This window comes from Podarcis vaucheri (assembly GCF_965113315.1).
Source record: "Podarcis vaucheri genome assembly, chromosome: 12".
Lineage (NCBI taxonomy): Eukaryota > Metazoa > Chordata > Lepidosauria > Squamata > Lacertidae > Podarcis > Podarcis vaucheri.
This window is the reverse complement of record NC_138750.1, coordinates 36,586,212-36,607,395: the sequence shown is the minus strand read 5'-3', so window position 1 is coordinate 36,607,395 and position 21,184 is coordinate 36,586,212. Positions and strand designations below refer to the sequence as shown.

The window sequence follows — 21,184 nt, the reverse complement described above, 5'->3', positions numbered from 1 at the left end:
CCTCAGAAGGTGGTAGCTCTTCCTTCATTGAAGGCTTTTAAGTAGGAGCAGGGTGCCAACCTATGAGGGATGCTGTAGAAGAGGATTACATTGGAAGGACCTCTCAGCTCCATGATTCTATGAACGGGACACAAGAACCATAGAGATCCAGACACAGAAGCCCACTTTCATGCTCACTCTTTGTGGGTTGGACCACTTGCCGATTTTGTTGAAACCCTAACACCACAAAAAAGCAGTCACAAGGCAACTTAAGATACTGAGAAAATTAGCCGCTCCACACATCAGCCATTCTTTTTAACAGTTTTGGTTAATATAAATTCTAACTGCAGGAATGAACAAACTGCCGTGGACATAATCCAGCCAAAGTTAAGCACATGCTGACCTTTCCCATTGAAACAACGCGGCTTAACAGTACTTTGCTTTGCCACGATCATGTACTTCATTAAAAAACAACAACTGAATATAACTTTACAGCATCATCAAATGCAATTCGTTCATTTTATTGTTAGTGGTATTTGGAAAGTAAAACTGGTGCTTTTAGACATTTTTTAAAAAATCCTTTGCATGTCATTCTTAATATATACACTTCACTCCACAATGTAACTTCTCTTTTTTTTGGGGGGGGGGGCTCTACAAAGTGCTCAGCCTTGAGCAGAATTCAATTTAAGAACCCTACAAAATAAGGGTTTTAAAAATAGAAGTAGTTCTGTCCTGATAATCACTGAGAAACCACACGCATTAATACTTAATGCAGTTTACAAAAAATAGTTGATCATTTTTCGCAGATACCTTTCTAGGATCTTGACGTGGCGCAAATCATCTCGTATTGGAGAATATGCATCACCTCAATTTAATAATCCAGTAAATTACAAAAAAAACGAACAGGGAGAATAGCATCATGTAGCATAAGAGTTTTGTTTGGCTTCCTCTGGAGAGTGTTTTCAGTCTACCCATCGTGGCACCAAGAAATCCACTTGTTGTATCAAATTCATTGTCCTGTAGTAACAAAGTAGGAAATTAGTCTAATTTTAATTTGCAACACTAAACTAGCAAAGAATGGCACCTCAGAGTTGCTGTGGGAATTTGGGGGTGGGGGCAGAAAGACAACCATGCTAACCGTCTTGAGCTCCTTAGAGGAAAGGTGGAATATAAATGTGATAAACAGCTTTGCCATGATCCAAAGCAGCATGTGTGCCAAGGGACTTTTAGAGACTCTGCTTGCAAAGCCACTTTCCGAAGTCAAACTCCTTGCAATCATCTGTTTAAGGGGGAGAGGGAGTCTGACTCTAGCTCTTCCTCCCAAACAGATGAGCAGTGGATTTTTTTCCTCTTTAGAAAGGGTTCCCCAAGCTCAGCTTCACCTATGAAATTGGAAATGGAAGGGCACCAATTGACAACATGGTTCGCCATCCAGGTGGGGAAAGCCAGATTCTCCATGTGGAGTTCTGACCAGAAAAGAGAGCTTTTTCTTTTTTAATTAAGAAACTGTGGCCAGGCACACCACAAAATTTATAGGCATATTTTGACGTTGATGCAAATTCTAGAGAGAAATCTCAAAATAATTTAAGTAAACATATGAAAATGTTTGAAAAATTAATACCTAGAATTTTTTTTCTGGAAATAAAAGCACATCTACTATTAGAATTCAAAATTACAGGTTTATAAAAAAACAAAAAAACCCAACAAATTATATACTGACACATTTCAGAAAAGAATGTACAACTAAATTTATCTGTCAGAGAGTTAAACAAATTCTAAATTCATCTAAAGGAACTGAACACTTTAATCATATACATACCATTTCAGCTAGCATTTTATTTTGCTGTTTAACTTCTGATCCAATTTCAATGGAAAGCTATGAGGAAAAAGAAGATTGTGATCCCATACTGCCAACTGGATTACATCATGCAAAACTAAGTTTCTTTGGGAAACATCAAATGTAGCTAATATGCTTTCTGGAATCATCTTAAAGATCCAAGATACAGGCAACTCTGAAAATATTCTAAAAGATAATAGTAAATTCTAGTCTATAATAGTAAATTCTAGTCTACGGTTTTCAGATACTGTATAAAACTTGTCTCAAACTAACAGCAACTCAAGCCAAGTATTGACATTTTGTAGTGTCATGTTACAAATCTTTTGTTCAAATTTCTTTATTTCTTGATATGAGATGCTTCAAGTAATTTAACATACCCCAGTTTTTGTTTTCATTCTACTTGAGTATTTTAAACCACCTCCATATTTATGCTGTAAGAGATGTGCTATAGTGCAGCCTGGTTCCCTGATGGGTGTGGTAGTCCAACAACATATGGAGGGCACCAGGTTGGGGAAGCCTGCAGTAGAGAACAGTTATCTTCCTTATAGTGTACAATGCCCAATCAAATTAGATTTACTGTACTTTATCTGCAGCACCCTTGCTCTCACATGACACACTGTGGTTCAAATAACATAGGCTGATGGGGGTGAGAATTGTCTTGCTTTGACACAACCCATTTAGCTATATTTATTCCATTGGAATAGGAATAATTTAGCCTGATGGTTTACTGGTAGGTCGGTTAACTGACCTTGCTGACTTATAAGTCCTTTGGGAGTGCAACCCTTAGTCACGGTGTGCCAAATAAGCAGAGCTTCTGCTTTCCCAACCTGTAACTAATATCTTGATTAGCCAGAAAGGTCAGGAGGAGCTCAAATCCAATTAGAAAATTTGTTCCATGAATGAGTCCACTAGGCCTTCTGATGGGCAATATTTTGCCCAAATTCAATTAAGCTGTCTCAGTTTTTGCGAATATATTGCTATTACCCTGATTGAGCAAGCATTATGTACTGCCATCAATTTTAATGCTTCTATAATAATATACTTACTGATTTTATGGTAGTGACTTTTGAACGCAAACTTTCTGTTAACTTCTCATTTTCTTCCTCAAATACACTGTACCCACTGTTGCTGTAGCCATAATTGCTGCCAGCAGCTCCTTCACCTAAGAAGAACATCAGTTTAGACCCCATAAATAGAGCAAAAAACAAAACAAACAGGATTTATAGAGGGGGAAGAGCAATTTCCTTTTATTACACCTGTCTAAAGAGATTGAGGCAGGCACTGGTATTACACAAGATGAAGACCCAAAGTGTATGAAGAAAGGAGATGAAGGGAACACAAACAAATGTACCTACTCCACCAAATGCCTCCCCACAAAACTTTTCCACATACAATTCCAAACCAAAGGGAACCTTTGGATCCAGAAGTGTATATCATTAAAAAATGATTGAACAGTCCAGAATCACTCCCATTCCCACAACTTCATCCTGACAAACATCCAGGTCCATCACTCTTCTTTCTTTCACCTTCCAAAATGCTAATGCCTTGCTGAATCATCTCCTGTTGCACCATCTTGATTATACTTGAACAGAGACGCATATCTGAATGAATTCCTCATGCACATTCAAATGCTACCAGATGGCTCAAAAGAGAATTTACTACACTACAACAATTAGTGGACAGCCATGGATACAGCCAGAGATACATGCAACAACATCCATTTTTACAGCATCGATTTTAAGTGTTAAAAGAAACCCCAAATCCATGCTGTAAATATTTCATACATGCGCGTGCACACACACACACAGCGCAGCTGCTTCATGCTGTGTCACACAAATGCAAAAACAAGCCATTAATGGCATTTCTTGCTGGACTGCAACTCCCATCATTCTTGACCACTGGCCATGCTGGCTGGGTGCTTGGAACTTTAGTCCAACAATGTGTTGGCCCCAGGTTCCTCACCCCAGCCTTTAAGGAAGTACTGTTTGTAACTCTCTCTTCAGTGCCTGCAATATGGCATGGCAGAGCTACTTAGAAACAACATTGGAAGCTCTGCTGCATACATTCAAGTCTCCGGACATGCAAGTCATCGGAGTCACCAGACTAGAATGAGCAAGGAACTCCTTTTCAACACTATGAAAGTAACTGGCCTTAATTTATTTCCAATTTTAATCAGGGCTTCAATCTGTAGTCCACCACTTTAAGGAGACTTTTGGAAGCGGACATTACCACAACTTTCAACAGGCTGGTTAATGAAAGTCTGTCTTTTCCGAAAACAGATACACCACAAAAAGACAAAACTGTCAGGCAGAAAGATAGGAAGTACTTTTGACTTTTTTCCTGCATTAAAGAGCAATGACTGTGCAACAAAGACCACAAGTGATGTAACTGCAAGTGTTATATCAGTCCACCTAATGTAAACATTGCAGAAGACTGCATTTTGCCGCCAACATGATCCTTAGCTCAAACGTTCCTTTTGGTTGATCTGCATTATTCTTCCCACATAAAAACAAACAAACAAATCAGTCAGAACAATAAATAAATACAAAATCCAATGTTTAGAATTGTAAAGTTTATAATTGCATAGTTTATAAGCCTGTAAGCCTATCCCACTCCAAGTGGGAGTGCAAAAATTAATTACAGATGCTTTACACTCTGCCAGTTTACTGAAAACTTTATAGCCTGGAAGACTATTTGACCCCCAATAACAAAAGTGAAATAATGAGTTTTGTTTTATTTGTGTCTGTGTGTGTATTAATTTTCCTGTGAGATTTCCATGCACAGAGTTTAGCTGGAACAATATTTACAAATGGCTAGAACGAAAGATATCAGAAATACTCATTATGTAACTTGTAGACCAGCTCACTGACTTTTCTTAGGAAGCTGTGTATCAAATAATTACTTTACTCAGTCAAAGTTCAGTTACGTATCACACCCTAGGGATGTCTTAACCCAGATGTTTTCTGTTTTATGACTGACGCAACATACAAACCACAGATTCTTCTAGAATCTCAGCTGTCACTTTCAGACAATGACTCAAAACTGCATCTCTCCCACAAGAATGTTTATTGAATCCACCGATGACATTTCTATTACACACTTAGCAATTTCACAATTGCAATATTCAAATGTCCACACACCTGATCACCAGAAGCAAGTGTCCTGGCCCACACTCTTACCACAAAGATCCCAAGAGAAAACAACATGAAAGCAAAAAAAATATCCTCACACATGAGTTCTGTGTGATTAAAAAAGCAGCAATATCAGTGAGGTGCTACTAATGCCTCATAAGACAGTCCAGGAAAGAGGAGAGAAACCACCCCCTCCTTTGTTCCATGGAGAACTCAATGAGATTTGGAATGAGGTCATCAGTGCACTGATGAAACTCAGCTCTACTTATCTTTCTCATCAGTCAGGTGAGGCAGTGGAAGTGCTGAATCAGGGCTTGGAAGCTGTAATGGACTGGATGAGGGCTAATAAACAGGTAAGATTCCTCAGTTTTCATCCATGGGTGGATCATTTGAAAATGGAGGTGAGATTGAACCTGCTCTTGATGAGGCTGCACTCTTCATATGGAGCATGTTTGTAGCCTGGTGGTCCTGATAGACCCTGGACAGTCAGTGGAAGCTAGTTGCAACTGCTCCTGGACAGACAGCCTGGCCACAGTTATCCATGTCCTGATAACATGTTTATTAGACTACTGCAATATGGGGAGCTGCCTTTGAAGACTTGCCAGAAACTTCAATGGGTTACGCTGCTGGTAGTCTGAGACAGCCCAGAGGGATCATATTTTGCCAGGTCTGCACAGACTGCCAGTCCATCTCTGGGCATACTTCAAAATGCTGGTGATCACATCTGAAACAGATTGGGACCTGCGTAGCTTAAGGACCATCTTCTCCCATATGACTATTATGGGAGCAGAAACCCTTAGAGTTCTTCTACCTTCCTCTACCTAAATACAAGGGGTCTGGCTCAGTTGGGGGTCTACGCAGCTGTGATGCATGTGGAATGTTCTCTCAGAATCCCTAGCTTCACATTACACTCCAACAAGGAACAATGCTGGTAAGTCAAGAAGACAGCTGTTTAACTTTGTGATGCCCAGATGTGGGAATGCTGGACTAGGACCAGAGAGCCCAGGGTTCAAATCCGCACTCAGTCATGAAGCTCACTCTGTGACCATGGGCCAGTCTTTGTCTCTTGAGCTCCTTAGAGGCAAGGTGGAATATAAATGTAATAATAAGAACTTTTTTTATGTATGCAACAACAGCAGCAAGAATACTTATTGCGAAGTACTGGAAGACACAAGATTTACCCACCCGGGAAGAATGGCAGATGAAGTTGATGGACTATATGGAACTGGCGGAAATGACTGGCAGAATCCGAGACCAGGGAGACGAGTCGGTGGAAGAAGATTGGAAAAAGTTTAAAGACTATTTACAGAAATACTGTAAAATTAATGAATGTTAGAAAAATGTTGGAATGAAGTTATATGGCTTTAGTAGAAATGTTATAAGGAACTAAGTATAAATAGATTAATAGAGTATTAAAGGGAAAAATAAGGTTAGAATGTGTCAAGATAATTATAGGATAGAAAACAGGGGAAGATAGAAAGGAATTGCTGAAAAAATTAACAGAAGTGGAATACAAAAAGGGAGGTGTGAGGAGGTCGTTGAAATAAGTGAATGAAAGATAAGATATTGAATTTGTTTGATGTGTTTTAAACGGTTTTTGTTTTGTTTTGTTAGTTTAATGTGTTAGTGTTATGTAGTGTCTTTGTATTGTATTGTACTGTATTGTCTTTTTGTTTGTTTGTTGTTGTGTTTAAATTGTTGGAAAAGTAATAAATATTATATGTGTGTGTGTGTGTGTGTGTAATAATAAATAAATAAGGGATGGGGAACCATTTTCATTGGCCTAAGGGCTGCACTCTCTTCTGGACAACCTTCTGACATCACACATCAGTGGTAGGCAGGATCAGAGGCAAAGGTGAGTGGAACAACTAAGGTAAATTTTACCTTTGTACAGTAGACTGGTTTCCAACACACCACTATCTCTCCTCCCTTCCAGGCAAGCAAGAGGCATTATCAAAGTTCAAAGATACATTCCAACCAAGTCAAAACACTTAATGAAGGTGCAAAGTAGGGATGGTGAGGGATGTGGTTAACAAGAAGGTGTAACCTGGAGAGATAGGCCTAGAGAGCTGCAACTGGGCCCTGAGCCACGCGTTCCCCACACCTGAAACAAATTGTTTCTGCACTGCAAAGAGAGAGAAAATTTTCACAAATCAATCCAAATATGGAAGAAAGATGTAAAGAGGAGACAAGAGAGCGAAGAAAACACCTCATTGTGCAGAATTTGTTATAACCAAATTACTGTGCAGGCAACTCTGCAAGTCCCTAATTACCGGTATTCCACAGGGACTAAGAGTTTGCCGAATGCCCTAGCTATCCATTAGTTTGCTGTTCAAATTAGGCGGGTTCACTGCCCATTACGTGACATTACCATTGTAACAGTAAATGGTATTTTCTGTCTTATCCATGAAAATTAGCATTCACCCACCAAAGAGCTGCTGATAAACGGAAAATATCACAAAGGTTCGCAGGTCAAAGTGGGAGTTTTTTTCACAGAACTCACTGCTAGGGAGAAAATTTCACAATACTCAGCGGGACATGAGGAGACAAGAGAGGGAAGAAAACACCTCATTGTGCAGAATGCGTTATAACCAAATTACTGTGTGGGCAACTTTGTGTAAGTCCCTAATTATTCCACAGGGACTAAGAGTTTGCCGAATACCCTAGCTATCCATTAGTTTGCTGTTCAAATTAGGCGGGTTCACTGCCCATTACGTGATATTACCATTGTAACAGTAAATGGTATTTTCTGTCTTATCCATGAAAATTAGCATTCACCCACCAAAGAGCTGCTGATAAACGGGAAAATATCACAAAGGGTCGCAGGTCAAAGAGTGGGAGTTTGTTTCACAGAACTCACTGCTAGGGAGAAAATTTCACAACACTCAGTGGGACATGATTAACCTGATGAAGACTAGACTGCATGTGGAGCATCCATATGGGAAATGCTGCTGTTTTCATAGTATTGCTACTAGACCTGGAAACAATGAAAGGGGTCTTATCCAGAGTCAGTCCATTGGTCCTTTTAGTTCAGTAAATTACAGTACAGTGATTGGCCGTGGCCTTCCTGGGTTTCAGACAGAGGTCTTTTCCAGTTCTACCTGGAGAAGCCAGGGACTGAATCTGGGATTTTGTGTGCTCTGCCACTAAGTTATGACACATATAGAGTGAGCACCTCTCAAAAAACTTTATCATTTCCTCATTGGAACTACTAGTTGAAAGGATTTCTGGGACAAAGATTTGGATACTGCCAGTTCATATTGAAACCAGCGCCCAATGTAAGAGAGAAAAGGAAGAGGAATGGCCAAGACAGACATTATTAAGTCTGCGTCAAAAGAAGTGGGATGGCATCTCACCCCACTAGCTAGAAAGAGAACAGTTGTATTGTTGGAAACAATCGCACCAAAAAGTTTTGGGGAAAATAGCATGGAAGATCAGTACAAAATATGGATTCACCCACCCAAAGAAGTTGAATAAAACTCCTTGTTCAAAGGCATCCTTCTCCATACTTTCTTACTGATTACAAAGGAAAACTTCTGCTGTGGTCTATGTACTAATGCAATAAATGCTATTCTGTTCTGCACTGGCAAAAGCCTGTCTAATTCGGTATCCTGTTTCTCCTGGGAACCAGTGTGTAATGATTAGAGTGTCAAACTAGGACACTCAAATTGCCAGTCAGCTGTGAAGCTCACTGGATGACCCTGGACCAGTCATGGACTCTCAGTCTAACCTACTTCATAAGGTTGTTTTGAGGATAAAATGGAGGGTGGGGAGAATCATGTGCACCACCTTGTGCTCCTTGAAGTAAAGGTAGAATATATGTGTTATTACTCATATTACTATTAGCAACTAACCAGATGCCCGTGGGAAGTCCATCAAATGGTATTCAGAGGCATGAAGCTTCTGATCCTGGGGTGGGGGAATATTTTTATTTAAATTTCACTAAGTAGGGACAGTTACTACCCAATCACAGAACGTTAGATTACTTATCACTACCAGTGAACTCGAATCTCAGTTCAAAAAGTAAAACTGAAGTACAAATTCATCCCATCACAGCTGTAATTCAATGAAAGCTCAACATGAATCACAGGAAACAGGTGGCACCGTAGAGATCCACCACTCAAGTTTCTGGTAACAACTGCAGAGATGCTGAGCTTCCAGGCCCAACCCCCGACGGCAGCAGACAACACCAAGGAGTAAGGAAGGAGTAAGTTACAACACGTCTCCTCTCGTCCGGGCTGCCTATTCCATGCACGCACACTTACTCGGGAGTAAGCCCTGCAGGGCTCAGTAGCTCCGTGCAAAGAGCAGGGGACGCTTTCCAGGGAGAGGTAACCTGTCCCCCCCCCCGGCCAGGTGTTGATGGGACCCCCAACTCCCCCCCCTGCACCCCAAGCTCTTCCCCCGAGAGGAAAACACTGCCTTCGCAGCAAAAGGAAGAGTTAGCCTGAAGACCCTTCTGGAGAAGGGGATGCTAGTCCCTAGCAACCAGCCGGGGTTGCTAGGCAACAGGCCTCTCTCCCCCAGAGGCCGCCTAGGCCCCGCTCCCCAACTGCGCCCCCCTTACCCAGCCCGGCCCTCCTCATCCTCGCTCTGCGTGGGGCGGGGGAGGAGACGCGGTGAAGCCTCGCTCCTGCGACCCGCGGGCCCCTCTCGAAGCCGGCCTTCTTCCGACACTCAGACGGGCAAAAGTGGGGGAGCTGCACGAAACTCTTTCGCCAGACTCAGATCACCCCACAAACGCCACGACAGCGCTTAAGTCCCGCAAAGCGTTCCGGGTAATGTAGTTCTGGTTGGGTTTTTTTTTCCCCCGCAAGGTTCTCTGGGTAACGTAGTCCCCGTGAGCGAATGGGAAGAGGCAAAGAGGAAAGGCGGCAGGGCCTGGAGGTTTCTGGGTAATGTAGTTCCAGGAGACCCAATGCCTCCGCTGGGAAATTTAAGTTCCACGGGCGAGTAATAAGCGTGGATGGTGAGGTATGCGGCGGAGGGCTCTCGCCTATTCCTAAATAATCAAAAATGAAAAAAGCAAAGTAAAAAGATCAAAAGCACGCCGTCGAGGAAAAGGAAAGGAAGTGAAAGTGGTTCATATTTACCTGCTCATCGTTCCAACTTTCTCACCCTCTCGCTTAATGGGCATCTACGGCTGTAATCCATTTATCCCCGGGGAGGAAATCTGTTGAACTTGATGAGACTTACAGAGCACGCCTAACCATGCCTGCTCAGAAGTAATTCAAGGGGTCTTACTCCCCGGTAAGGGGTTAGGATTGTTGCACTCTTACTTCTAAATAGGCACGTACAGGATCGCACTTAACTTAATGAATTGCAGTCTGAGGCTGCTCGTTAGTTTTTGGTTGTTTATTAGGATTAGAAAACGTGGGGCTGTGGGTTGATTTGTAGAACACAGCCTATGATGCACCCCGGCCTCAGTTTAATATATTTCTTCTCAGAATACTCCCTTATATCTTGAGTGCGTGTGTGCTCCTCGCCTTTATGACAGTTTTTGCCTATGGGGGGTATTTGTTTATTTATATCATATTAGATTTATTAGTCGCTTTTACCCCAAACGTGAATTTAAAGTGACTTACAGAAAGAAGCTTTTAAAACAGGTATGAAAGCAAGAGTAAAAACAACCTGAAAGGCTCACCAATAGTGTGTATAGAAGAGCAGGGCCAACTCATAGAATCATAGAATTGTAGAGTTGGAAAGGACACTGACGGCTATCCATTCCAACCCCCTGCAGTGCAGAAATCTTAATTAGATTGTGCATGGCAGATGATCATTCAACCTCTGCTTAAAAACCTCCACAGAAGGCAAGTCCACCACCTCTTGTGGTAGCCTGTTCCAGTGTTGAGCAGCTCTTGCTGACCAAAAAGTAATGAGCAGAAAAGTAGCGTCCCAAAGCCTGGGTGAATAAAACTGTTTTTGCTTGCCCCCTATAAACAGATATTGAGAATGCTGGGGAGAGCATTCTGAGAAGGCTTGTTCTCACATCGCCACATTTCGCATCTCCCTCAGAAAGGGCACAGAAGGGACTCCGGTGATGATCATGAGGTCCCGGTTGGTTCATGTGCAGAGAGGCAGTCCTTGAGATATGGGGTCATGAGTCACCTAAAGCTCCCCTTTGAGTTAGCACATGTGATCACGCTGTAAAGCACCATATAAATGCCAAGTACAGTACTTACATGTTTAAAATAAATATCATAGTCAATATTACTGAATCCTCAGCAGAATATATCAAAGGTGGCATTACTGCAGCATCTAGTGTAATGCTTCAGATTTCTCTCTGTACGTCTGAGCTCAGAAATGCCCTAGAATTAATTTGCAAAGCTAATTTGTCTTCTCCTACAACTTGCCTCCATTCAAAATGTTTCATGAGAATTCAGCATTATCTTCCTATATTATGGATGTGACTCATGCCATACACTTCAGGATTATAGATTTATTTCCCAGGATGATAACCTTCACGGGGGGGGGGGGGGGATGCGGCATTTGGAAGCAGTGAATCACTCGAGTACAACTTCCTTTCTTCTTTTTCCTTGCCTAAAGCTGTTACAAAACTGTTTTCTCAGTTTCAATATCTTCTTTCATCTGCATGCTGCTAAGTCTCCCTACAGGGGAAAAGAAGGATAGCAATGGAATGTGACAGCAATAAGAATAAAGTCAAGGTAACTGGAATCTTGGCTGAATTAAATACAGTACAGGGGGGAGCAGCAGTTGCCTATTGCGTTCCTAAAGGTGTTGACACATTACAGTCAACAAGTGTATGCTCATGTACACAGAAAGTGTACATTCCTTCACACAAATACTTGTGCTTCTGTAGAGGCAGCTTGTATACCATGTGAACAAACCTCTTGTTGTTCTGTTCTCTTTACGCTCCTCCTGATTAACTGAGTTTTTTTTTAAAAAAAATTAATTACAGAACAGAGGCAAACACAATTTCCCAATGCTTTCCAGCTCATTTGCATCTCCTCCCCCCCATTCGCAATCATAGCCCAAAACGCTGTTCACGGTTTTAGTAAAAGACAGTGGCACTACAGGAAGATCCAAAGGGACAAATGCTTTGAATGGAAATCAGGCTTTCTGAAGCTTGCTATTTGCATCTCATTTGGTGTTTCAGCCAGGACCATGGCAGGGAGGGGAGTTGATAGTGACTAGCAGGTGCAGAGAGCCCTGGGGCTTCTGCAATGGGCCTTGGATCTCAAGCTCAACTTCCCCATCCCACACCCCCCCCCCCAATGATCTCAAGGTTACTTAGGCTTTCCTGTAGCAACTGTTTACAGAATGCCGTTCCCCACATAACCAAGCATTGTAAATTGCATCCATGTAATTGATACCACAAGTGGGACGCTGGTGGCGCTGTGGGTTAAACCACAGAGCCTAGGACTTGCTGATCAGAAGGTCGGCGGTTCGAATCCCTGTGACGGGGTGAGCTCCCATTCCTCAGTCTCTGCTCCTGCCAACCTAGCAGTTCGAAAGCACGTCAAAGTCCAAGTAGATAAATAGGTACCGCTCCGGCGTTTCCATGCGCTGCTCTGGTTTGCCAGAAGCGGCTTAGTCATGCTGGCCACATGACCCGGAAGCTGTACGCCGGCTCCCTCGGCCAATAAAGCGAGATGAGCGCCGCAACCCCAGAGTCGGCCACGACTGGACCTAATGGTCAGGGGTCCCTTTATCTTTAATTGATAGCACACCTAGTTTGGCCTGGAAGATTAAATTTGGCACCTTCCACATGTGCAGCCTGTGTTCATTCTCTCGGCTGCATCCTTCCCTTGAGGAAAATACTGCCGTAGCCGCAGGTGTAGAAGTTTTCTCCTCTCCTCTGTGTTTTCAGGCTCTTGAGCACAATGTTCTTAATGGCCATTTATTTTTCTCAGTCTGCTCCTTCCCTGTACTTTACAGATGTTGTCTGACACCATTAGTGAGCTACCAAGCTGTTATCTTGGGCTTTTGCGCATCTGAATCTTAATGTTCGATCAGCTTGTGTTTTGAGAAAGAAATTGCTTCTCTCACCACTACCACCACCTTCTTCGAAAGAAGACTTGCCTGTTAATGGGTGATCCATCACTGTAATTAGATAATGGCTGCCTGAGATTTTTATAAGCACAATCCGCTACATCAGCTGCATAAAAGCAAGCGTGTCTCCCTTTTAAAGGAGCACTTTTTGTTTCCTGCAGGGAATATAGTGCAAGTTCTGCCGCTCCCCTATTCATTTAACACCTTGTAGAAACTGGTAATTGCTAGCACATAAATCACTTGGGCTGCTGGGCAGAACAAAATCAATCAGTATTTGAAAATGCCTGCTCTGGTTTGCTCTTTACTCAAGGAAAGTATCCAGTGACCTTGTGGCAGTCAGAATCATTCAGTGGCTTTGGGACTGATGCAGCAATCCTGACATCATCTGATTGGGGGGAATTTCACAGCTTCATGGAGGGTTTCCCTATTAAATAGCACTGTAACTGCTCACAGCAGGGACGGAGGATCCCCGTCCTTCCAGACATTGTTGGACTCCTGCTCCCATCAACCCCAGGCAGCATTGTCAATAGTGAGGGATGATGGGAGTTGTAGGTGAGCAACATCTAAGAAGCCCATGGGTTCCTGTCAGACAGGAATTCTGGCAATCCTTTTGAACTAGCGAAATCCTCATCAGATGATGGAAATCAACATGGAAAGCATGCTCTTTCGGCTTACCACATCTTGAAGCGTCCTCTTAAATCAATTTACTGTATTGTCATGTGTTTGTTTTAAATATCTTGCAGTATCTGTAAGGAGCCTTTGTTTCTTTAACTTGCTGAGTATCATCTCTGTTGGCAAGCCTGAGCTAAAAAAAAAAGGCTGCCCACTTTCTAGCCCCTTCCCAGGTACCCAGAACACTAAAGCAACACAGGATGGAAGAGGTCATCAGGTGTGCAAATGGACAAATCTTTGAACTGATGCTGTTGATCTTCACTTGTATAGTTCATGATATGTTGGTTTTGAGGGTTCCTCCTCCCCAAATTAGAGCCTCTAAGAAACATTTCTAGCTATAGTTTTGTGCATATGAATTGCATTATTTTGGAAGCATCTCATGGTTGATTTACTGTAGGTTAGGAGTTCATCTTTGGTTCCAGTTGTACATGCAGAGGTTGAGCTGAGGTGGTGGGGGGAGTTCCACAAATCCTTAAATTGTTTTGAAGTGCTATGTCTGCATATTGTAATGGGTTGCCTGCTTGGGGGAGGAGGAAGAAAAGTAGAAACTGCATCATATAACCAGCAATCCTCTCCAAAGTGAGAAAAGTGTTTCTTCTTCTTCTTCTTCTTCTTCTTCTTCTTCTTCTTCTTCTTCTTCTTCTTCTCCTCCTCCTCCTCCTCCTCCTCCTCCTCCTCCTCTTTCTCCTTCTCCTCCTCCTCCTCCTCCTCCTCCTTCTGTCCTTGGTCTGAGGTGTGGCAATTGTTTCAGCCCTTGCATTTCATCCCATGGTGTTAGGCTGCTGGCAAACTGGACTGATCATAGGAAGCCATTCTAATGATGAAAAGATTATACTGAGTATCTGTAATAAAATATAGACACTAACATGTCCCTAGATTAAACCGGAGGTTCCCATTATTCATGAAGATGTGTGGTTCGCGTTCACAAATTACTGTGAAAAATGAAAAGAAAATTGTGTGCAACTTTATGTGAAAAATTGGTCCTGTTATCCCGGTGGGGCTCAGATACTGCTATGATCCTGGGAATCCTTAGAATTTAGCTGAGGTCCTTTGCATACCAGCATCCTTCACTACTGCTGAGGCATTGATATTCTGCAATCAACGGGGAGTGCACTTATAACTTTGGTTCCACATAGCACAAAACAGCAAACTCAGCAGATGGCAAAACAGGGCTACAGAAAGACAAGCGGGGGTACCAGCATGCTAGGGGGAGTCCCAAAGTTTTCCCTTAAGGAAAAACAGTTACACACACACAAAAAGAGCCTGATGACAATGACGACGTATTACATTTCTGTCCTACCATTCCTCCGTAAGGAGTCCAAGGTGACAAACAGCAAAGCAGCAAAACAATACGATTAAAAATAAAATAAGTAAAGCACCAGCAATATTTAAAGTATAGGCTTGGTTTCTGGTGGGGTGGCAGGGAATGGAGTCTCTTGGAAGAAGGGCATGGCTGACTGGCACACTGGCTCCATGCTGCAACATTTTGTTGCAAGCGCCACTTGTAGTGCTACCTTCCTGATTGCACTCTTGCAATCTCTCCACCTCACCCCGCTGCCGCAAGTCTGTAATGATGTTTTCACTTGGTTGAATGGGACTTGCTTACAATGCATAGGATTGCTGCCTTCAATCAGCAAAAGTCTCCCCAATCAGTGTGATTTAACGCAGCTCCTGAGACTCATGACATCATCAAAAACGAAACGGCTTTGAAAAATTTCCTGAACTTCCACCCATTCAGTCATTTAATTATTCCCAAGCCCCATCAGTTTCTCATTCTTTTTATGTTGCAGATGTGCATTTCAGAGCACTGGAGGCCACGGACCTTGTCATAGCAGAGATCCGCAGGTTCCTGCCACATGTGTCACACTGCAAGTGTTAATGAAGATAACAAGAGGATACTCATACTTGTTAAAAACTCTTTGTTTGAATGTCTGAACTATATACTGTACCTAATTTATTCTATAAGGGCATCTGTTGTTGTTGTGGCAATAATACCATCAACCTCCGAGAGGTTTTCAACCTTTTTGAGTCCATAGCTCCCTTGACCAACTACATTCTGTCTGTGGCACCCCTGTGGGACTCAGGAGCCCAGTCATATCACCCCTTGCCTGCAGAGCTGGCAGCCTCTCACCCTTTTACGAACACCCTCCCTCTTAGTCTCCTCTTCCCTCTCCTTGGGAATCCTCTGAGCAGCCACTGCTGCCACACCTGGTCTCTGAGCTGCCCACTCTGGTCCCAAGGAGAGGTTCCTCCTCATACTTATCCATAGGGGCCTGGGAAGAGGATGCCCCCAGCCCTAGGGGCCCAACGGCAGCAGTGGCAGCAGCAGGCACTGGCAGGTCTGCATGGTGGAAAGTCTCCCCTTCAGCAATGGACACTTGGCTCCCAGGCAGGCCTTGCACACAGCAAGTACAAGGAAGGCCAGCACAGTGCCTACCTGCCCACTCAGCCTCCTACTAGTTTGTCCTCTCCCAACAGCAAGGACTGGCGGATTGGCTGGCTGGGCTCCCTCACCCACTTGCTTGCTTACTCTGAGGCTGTTTCAGCTCCTGGCAACCAGCACTCCCTGGCCAGCCCCTAAGTCACCATTTACTTGCGGAGCTTGTAGCCAGGGCTGCTGCAGCAAACAGCCACACAAGCCTTGGGGAGGCAGAGGCATCAGAGGAGGGGGGGAAGGAAAGAGGGACAGAGGCTGGTGTTGCTTGCAGCACCCCTGACAACCATTCAAGGCACCCCAGGGTGCCACAGCACACTAGTTGAAAAGCACTGCATCGTGTTCCTTCTACATTGGTGGAATCTTAATGTCGCCATTTCCATCAATATTCATTCACTTTGCAAGGGCTCAGGAAGCAGCAACCTTTTAACTGTTTTAATGGGCTTCAGGTTTGGATTTTTTTTTTAAAAAAAAAAAATCTACCAGAAGCTGGGTCCTGATTGCTACCTACTTTATTCATAACGATAGTCATGTTTTCCTTTGGCAACATTAAGGTAGCACTTGGGTTGTCAGCTTTAACTGATGAATAATCAGCTGAGTGGGTGAGACAAATTCAGCAGAAACTCTTGAAGCTGGTTAAGAGTTCCAGAGTCAAAAGAGGAGAACTTGGGTAGGACAATGACTACTAGCCTATGTAAAAGCCAGAGGCTCTATTCAGAGGTGCTTAATAATATCAAGAAAAAGGAAATCTGTAATAATGATTCAAGGAGCACACAATTCTTACTTTTCCTGAAAATGGTCATTAAATAATGACTTACTACTTTGATGTCTAGGTCTGTTGGCCTTTTATGACTGAACTTTAAAAACAACAACACACAACCACATTTATTTTGGCCACAAACAGAAATAGCATTAAACACATGTATTTTTATGTTAATACAACACAGGAATCTCTTTACAGGTAGGTAACCTTAGGCCCTAGTTGGCATGCAGACCTTACTCTAGTTTCAAAAGTCCTCTGTAAGCAATCAGTCCCAATCGTAGGCAACAGCATTCCATCCCTGCCCTGGCAGCTTTTTGGGTGGGGAGGAAGAGGTGGAGAGAGATAAGGAAGCCCCAGAAAGAGAAAGAGAAAGAGCGAGAGCGGGACAGCAGAGAGAGAGAGAGAGAGAGAGAGAGAGAGAGAGAGAGAGAGAGAAGGAGGGGAGAGGTGGCCCTGCTAACTTGTGGACCCTGCTGGATTAACACCAAGGTAATGTGGCCCTCTAAGAATTGCCTACCCTTGGCTTACATGAAACATTCTCTAATGTAAAATTCATGATTGTATGGGAATGACTCCATTTTTAAAAAAAGATATTAAGATTTTCAAAATATTACAAAAGAAAAAAGAAAAATACAAAATAAAAATAGTTAAAAACAATTCAATCTTTCAATGACTTATCTTTCATTTGCTTATTTCCCGGACCTCCTCACGCCTCCCTTTTCTGTATTCCAGTTCAGTTTGTTAGTTCAGCAAATCCCCCCCCCCTCTTTGTTTATCCTAGTCTTCAATCTTAAAATATTGTAACATTAGATTTTTACCTATTGATAGTCCATTTTCTCATATTCCCTTATAACATTACAGCTAGAAACCACTTAATTTCTATCCAACATCATTCTAACATTCATTAATTTTACAATATTTCTGTAAATAGTCTTTAGACTTTTTCCAATCTTCTTCCACCGACTCTTCTCCCTGGTCTCGGATTCTGCCAGTCATTTCTGCCAGTTCCATATAGTCCATCACCTTCATCTGCCATTCTTCCAAGGTGGGTAGATCTTGTGAATGACTCCATTTTGTTGAGGCTCAAACAGAAGGACAGTTTATGGGCATAATTGTTTAAAAGTGTACTGTTTAAAAGTGTGTTTTGTTTTGTTTTTTAATCATTAGTGGCTGCCTAGAGTGAGGGACGTGGGTGGCGCTGTGGGTAAAAGCCTCAGCGCCTAGGGCTTGCCGATCGAAAGGTCGGCGGTTCGAATCCCCGCGGCGGGGTGCGCTCCCGCTGCTCGGTCCCAGCGCCTGCCCACCTAGCAGTTCGAAAGCACCCCCGGGTGCAAGTAGATAAATAGGTACCGCTTACCAGCGGGAAGGTAAACGGCGTTCCGTGTGCTGCGCTGGCTCGCCAGATGCAGCTTTGTCACGCTGGCCATGTGACCCGGAAGTGTCTCCGGACAGCGCTGGCCCCCGGCCTATAGATGTGAGATGGGCGCACAAACCCCAGAGTCTGTCAAGACTGGCCCGTTCGGGCAGGGGTACCTTTACCTTTTAGAGTGAGATGGCATGACTTTTAGGTTGGGCTTCTCTTCTTCAGGGAATTGGAATCTGTCCACAAGGCCTGCCAGTGCCTCTCTAGCCATCTTGCCCTCTCTGATTTCAGCTCAAAAGCCCGAGTGGAACCACAGGGTGGTCTTCAGCTAGGCTTTACTCTGAGTATACCCACTAGAGCGGGCCTCCTTTGAGTAAAACTTAGTTGAATACTATCCACATTCTCCCTCATTTTGTCAGACTCAATGGCTGTTAAAGTGGGCTGGTCCTGTTTAAGTGAAAAGGCTCCCCTTGCTGAAGGTGGTGATAGCAACAACTGAGAAGGGATTGCAACTCATATTTAAGGCTCAGTTTGAGGGCAATTGTTGGTAAAGGAACATCTGAGTCTAACATTGGTGGAATTGGCAGCCGCTGGCCTGTATGGAGCTGTCTTAGGTACCAGTGAAGCCTCACCTCACACCATCATTCAAATGGAAACAGGGACGATCCTTGGGACCAATAGTGTGGAATATTTTTTTCTTTTAACAACATTTAAAAAAAACAAAAAACTGGAACAATTAAAAGACTTATCCAGCAGTACATCTAACGGTGTTTCTTCTACCCATTGACTTTAGACATAAGCTTACATATTCAGTGTTCAAACATATTACTTAATTCAACCTCGCCACTGAGAAGACTGGTCATTAGCATAGTTAAAGAAAGGGGTCTATGTTTATTGGAAGGTATCTCATTTTGTTACGCCTTTAATCGCTCTCCTGTGTCTGGTGAGACACTCAGACATTGCTGTATCCCATATGCTAAAGTGTGGAATATTAAATGTCATGATAAACAACCTCCTATGGGACGAAGGGTGGTTTATATATGAAATTACATCATTCTGTGGGGGAACGGGGTTCAATCCATGAATAAGATGACCAGATATAAATGAAGCCAAGGGTTTATGAAGAAGTTTCATGGCCTATATTCAATCTATGGGACGGATGTCTATTTTGTAGTGCTTTTAAAATTATAGGCTGTTATTTTCTGTGTTGTGTTTAATTGCTGTCTGTTTTTTAAGCTGTTCTCATCACATGGTTACACACCACCTTGCTTCCCATGAGAGAATGTGCCACCCCAGATGAAAAAGCTTCCTGGCCCCTGGTCAAAATGTATCACTGATGACACACTATAGGTTGAGATACTGCACTGGCGCAGTAAGTATTAGCTTACAGGTCATCACACTGCACAATAGGATCAGGCACTGGGATAGGGATAGGGAGAGAGAGAGAGAGAATAGAACCTGTTCAATTTCAGCCTATGGCTGTTTGGTCCAGAAACTCTAGCAGGCAGAAAGGTAACAATCATCTGTCCACTGATTACAGCATTTTAAAAATGTACTGCTGCAAATCCCCATCAATATCGCATTGTGTGTGATTCACAGTAAGAAGATTGCTTCTAGGAAGTTTATGGAAGTTCCATGACCTACATTAGAATGCTTTCAAAAGTGGCTGTTAAATTGGTTTTGCATTTCACACAAACCATGCATTAATAACTATTCAATCAGCATTTTTAAAGTTCAAATCTCAATGCTTCTTTAATGCAGGACAAGCCATGTTCTCCGGAAAGCACCAAGATCAATGTAACTCTAGGGTGAGGAAAGGCAATCTGAAATACTTGATCACAGGGTGCAAGAAAACATGCCCTCAGCAGAAAGTATAGATGAAAATGTTAGGAATTAAAATTAGAAATAAGAGTTGCCAACTTTTTACTGGTTCTGCTCCCATAACTTGGAGTGCAGGATGAATCCTGAACATTCCTTGCTGCACCTTTCCCTACCACTTACTGTGATGCTAAGTAAAGCTTCACCCAATTAATTCCTTAATACCAGGTTATGGTTAAAGGCACAGGAGCAGGACTGGTAAACAAAGTTGGCAAGCCAGACCACATTTTGAAATGGGCTGTTGCCTACTTTCCCCATGTCCTCAACAGGGGGTGTGTGATTGGGGGGTGCCAGTACTGTGTACCCTTGAATACCACCAGAAAAAAAGTTCTGGGGTCCAACAAGAGATGCTGCTTATTTGGAATTTAATGGGAGGGAGTTCTGAAAGGTAGGTGCCACCACCTACCAAGTAAACAACCAATTCCTAAATTGTATAAGTCAGACCTCCTGATGAGATGACATCTGCAGGAGTCTCTCCTTTCGAAGCATTGAATGTATAATGAGTGAGATTATCTTTTAGATATTCTGGTCCCAAGCTGTATAGTGCTTTGTACACCAATGCCGGTACTACCCACCGCCACCATAAAAAGAAATAGCATCTGCCTGGCTTTAGTAGGAGTTTCAGGGTTTTGCAGCCACCACACAAAAAAAGCACCCACCCCAAGTGCTTAATTCTAAAGCACAGCCTCCGAAAGAGAACTTAACATTTGGCTAATCATACAGAATATGATAGGACTTCAAGGACCCTGTATCCAGGCTGTTTCTAAAAAACATAATCTCCAAGGGAAAGAATGAACACCAGGCCCAGAAACAAACAGTGATCCGATGCAGCTGTTTCAAAATTGGCCCCATATGTTCTCCATGGCCAACTTCCAGACAGCAGGCTGCATTTTGTCCCAGCTGGAGTTTCCGATAATTCTTCAAAGGCATCCCTATCTACAGCATGGGACACTCATCTGCCCAGGATGTGACTAAGGCATAAGCAACCATGGCCAGGTCATGGTTAAGAAACTGCAGACATTACTCTTTAAGTCACAGGAAACGGTGGCTAGCCTTGTTTCCTGGAAGACTGGTTCATGGCGACCAAACTGCACTGATTGGATGAAGCTGATGT

The 21,184-nt window shown here is 43.0% G+C and overlaps 1 protein-coding gene and 1 long non-coding RNA gene across 3 annotated transcripts; one reads left to right on the top strand and one right to left on the bottom strand.

Annotated features, from left to right (window-relative positions):
* Positions 1-463: 463 nt before the first annotated feature.
* Positions 464-9,701, bottom strand: BET1 (Bet1 golgi vesicular membrane trafficking protein). The gene is made up of 4 exons (XM_082194222.1): positions 9,515-9,701; positions 2,863-2,978; positions 1,799-1,855; positions 464-996 (listed from the first exon to the last, which is right to left on the bottom strand). Exons 1-4 carry the CDS (start codon positions 9,531-9,533, stop codon positions 841-843), a joined length of 348 nt encoding a protein of 115 aa, XP_082050348.1. The 5' UTR covers positions 9,534-9,701; the 3' UTR covers positions 464-840.
* On the top strand, positions 9,074-16,892 carry LOC309515918. Of its 2 annotated transcripts, none has more exons than XR_014212728.1 (2): positions 9,074-9,143; positions 15,423-16,892. It is a non-coding gene; the product is annotated as an uncharacterized lncRNA (long non-coding RNA). The 2 variants fall into 2 exon arrangements; XR_014212729.1 differs by having other exon boundaries at positions 9,074-9,154.
* The last annotated feature ends 4,292 nt before the right edge of the window (positions 16,893-21,184 follow it).

Bases quoted from the DNA above. Each gene is read 5' to 3' on its own strand.
- BET1 (XM_082194222.1), bottom strand. The intron at 1,856-2,862 runs GTAAGTATATTA...TTTTCCTCATAG, and splicing joins AAGTCACTACCATAAAATCA to CTTTCCATTGAAATTGGATC. The intron at 997-1,798 runs GTATGTATATGA...TTGTTACTACAG, and splicing joins ATAAAATGCTAGCTGAAATG to GACAATGAATTTGATACAAC.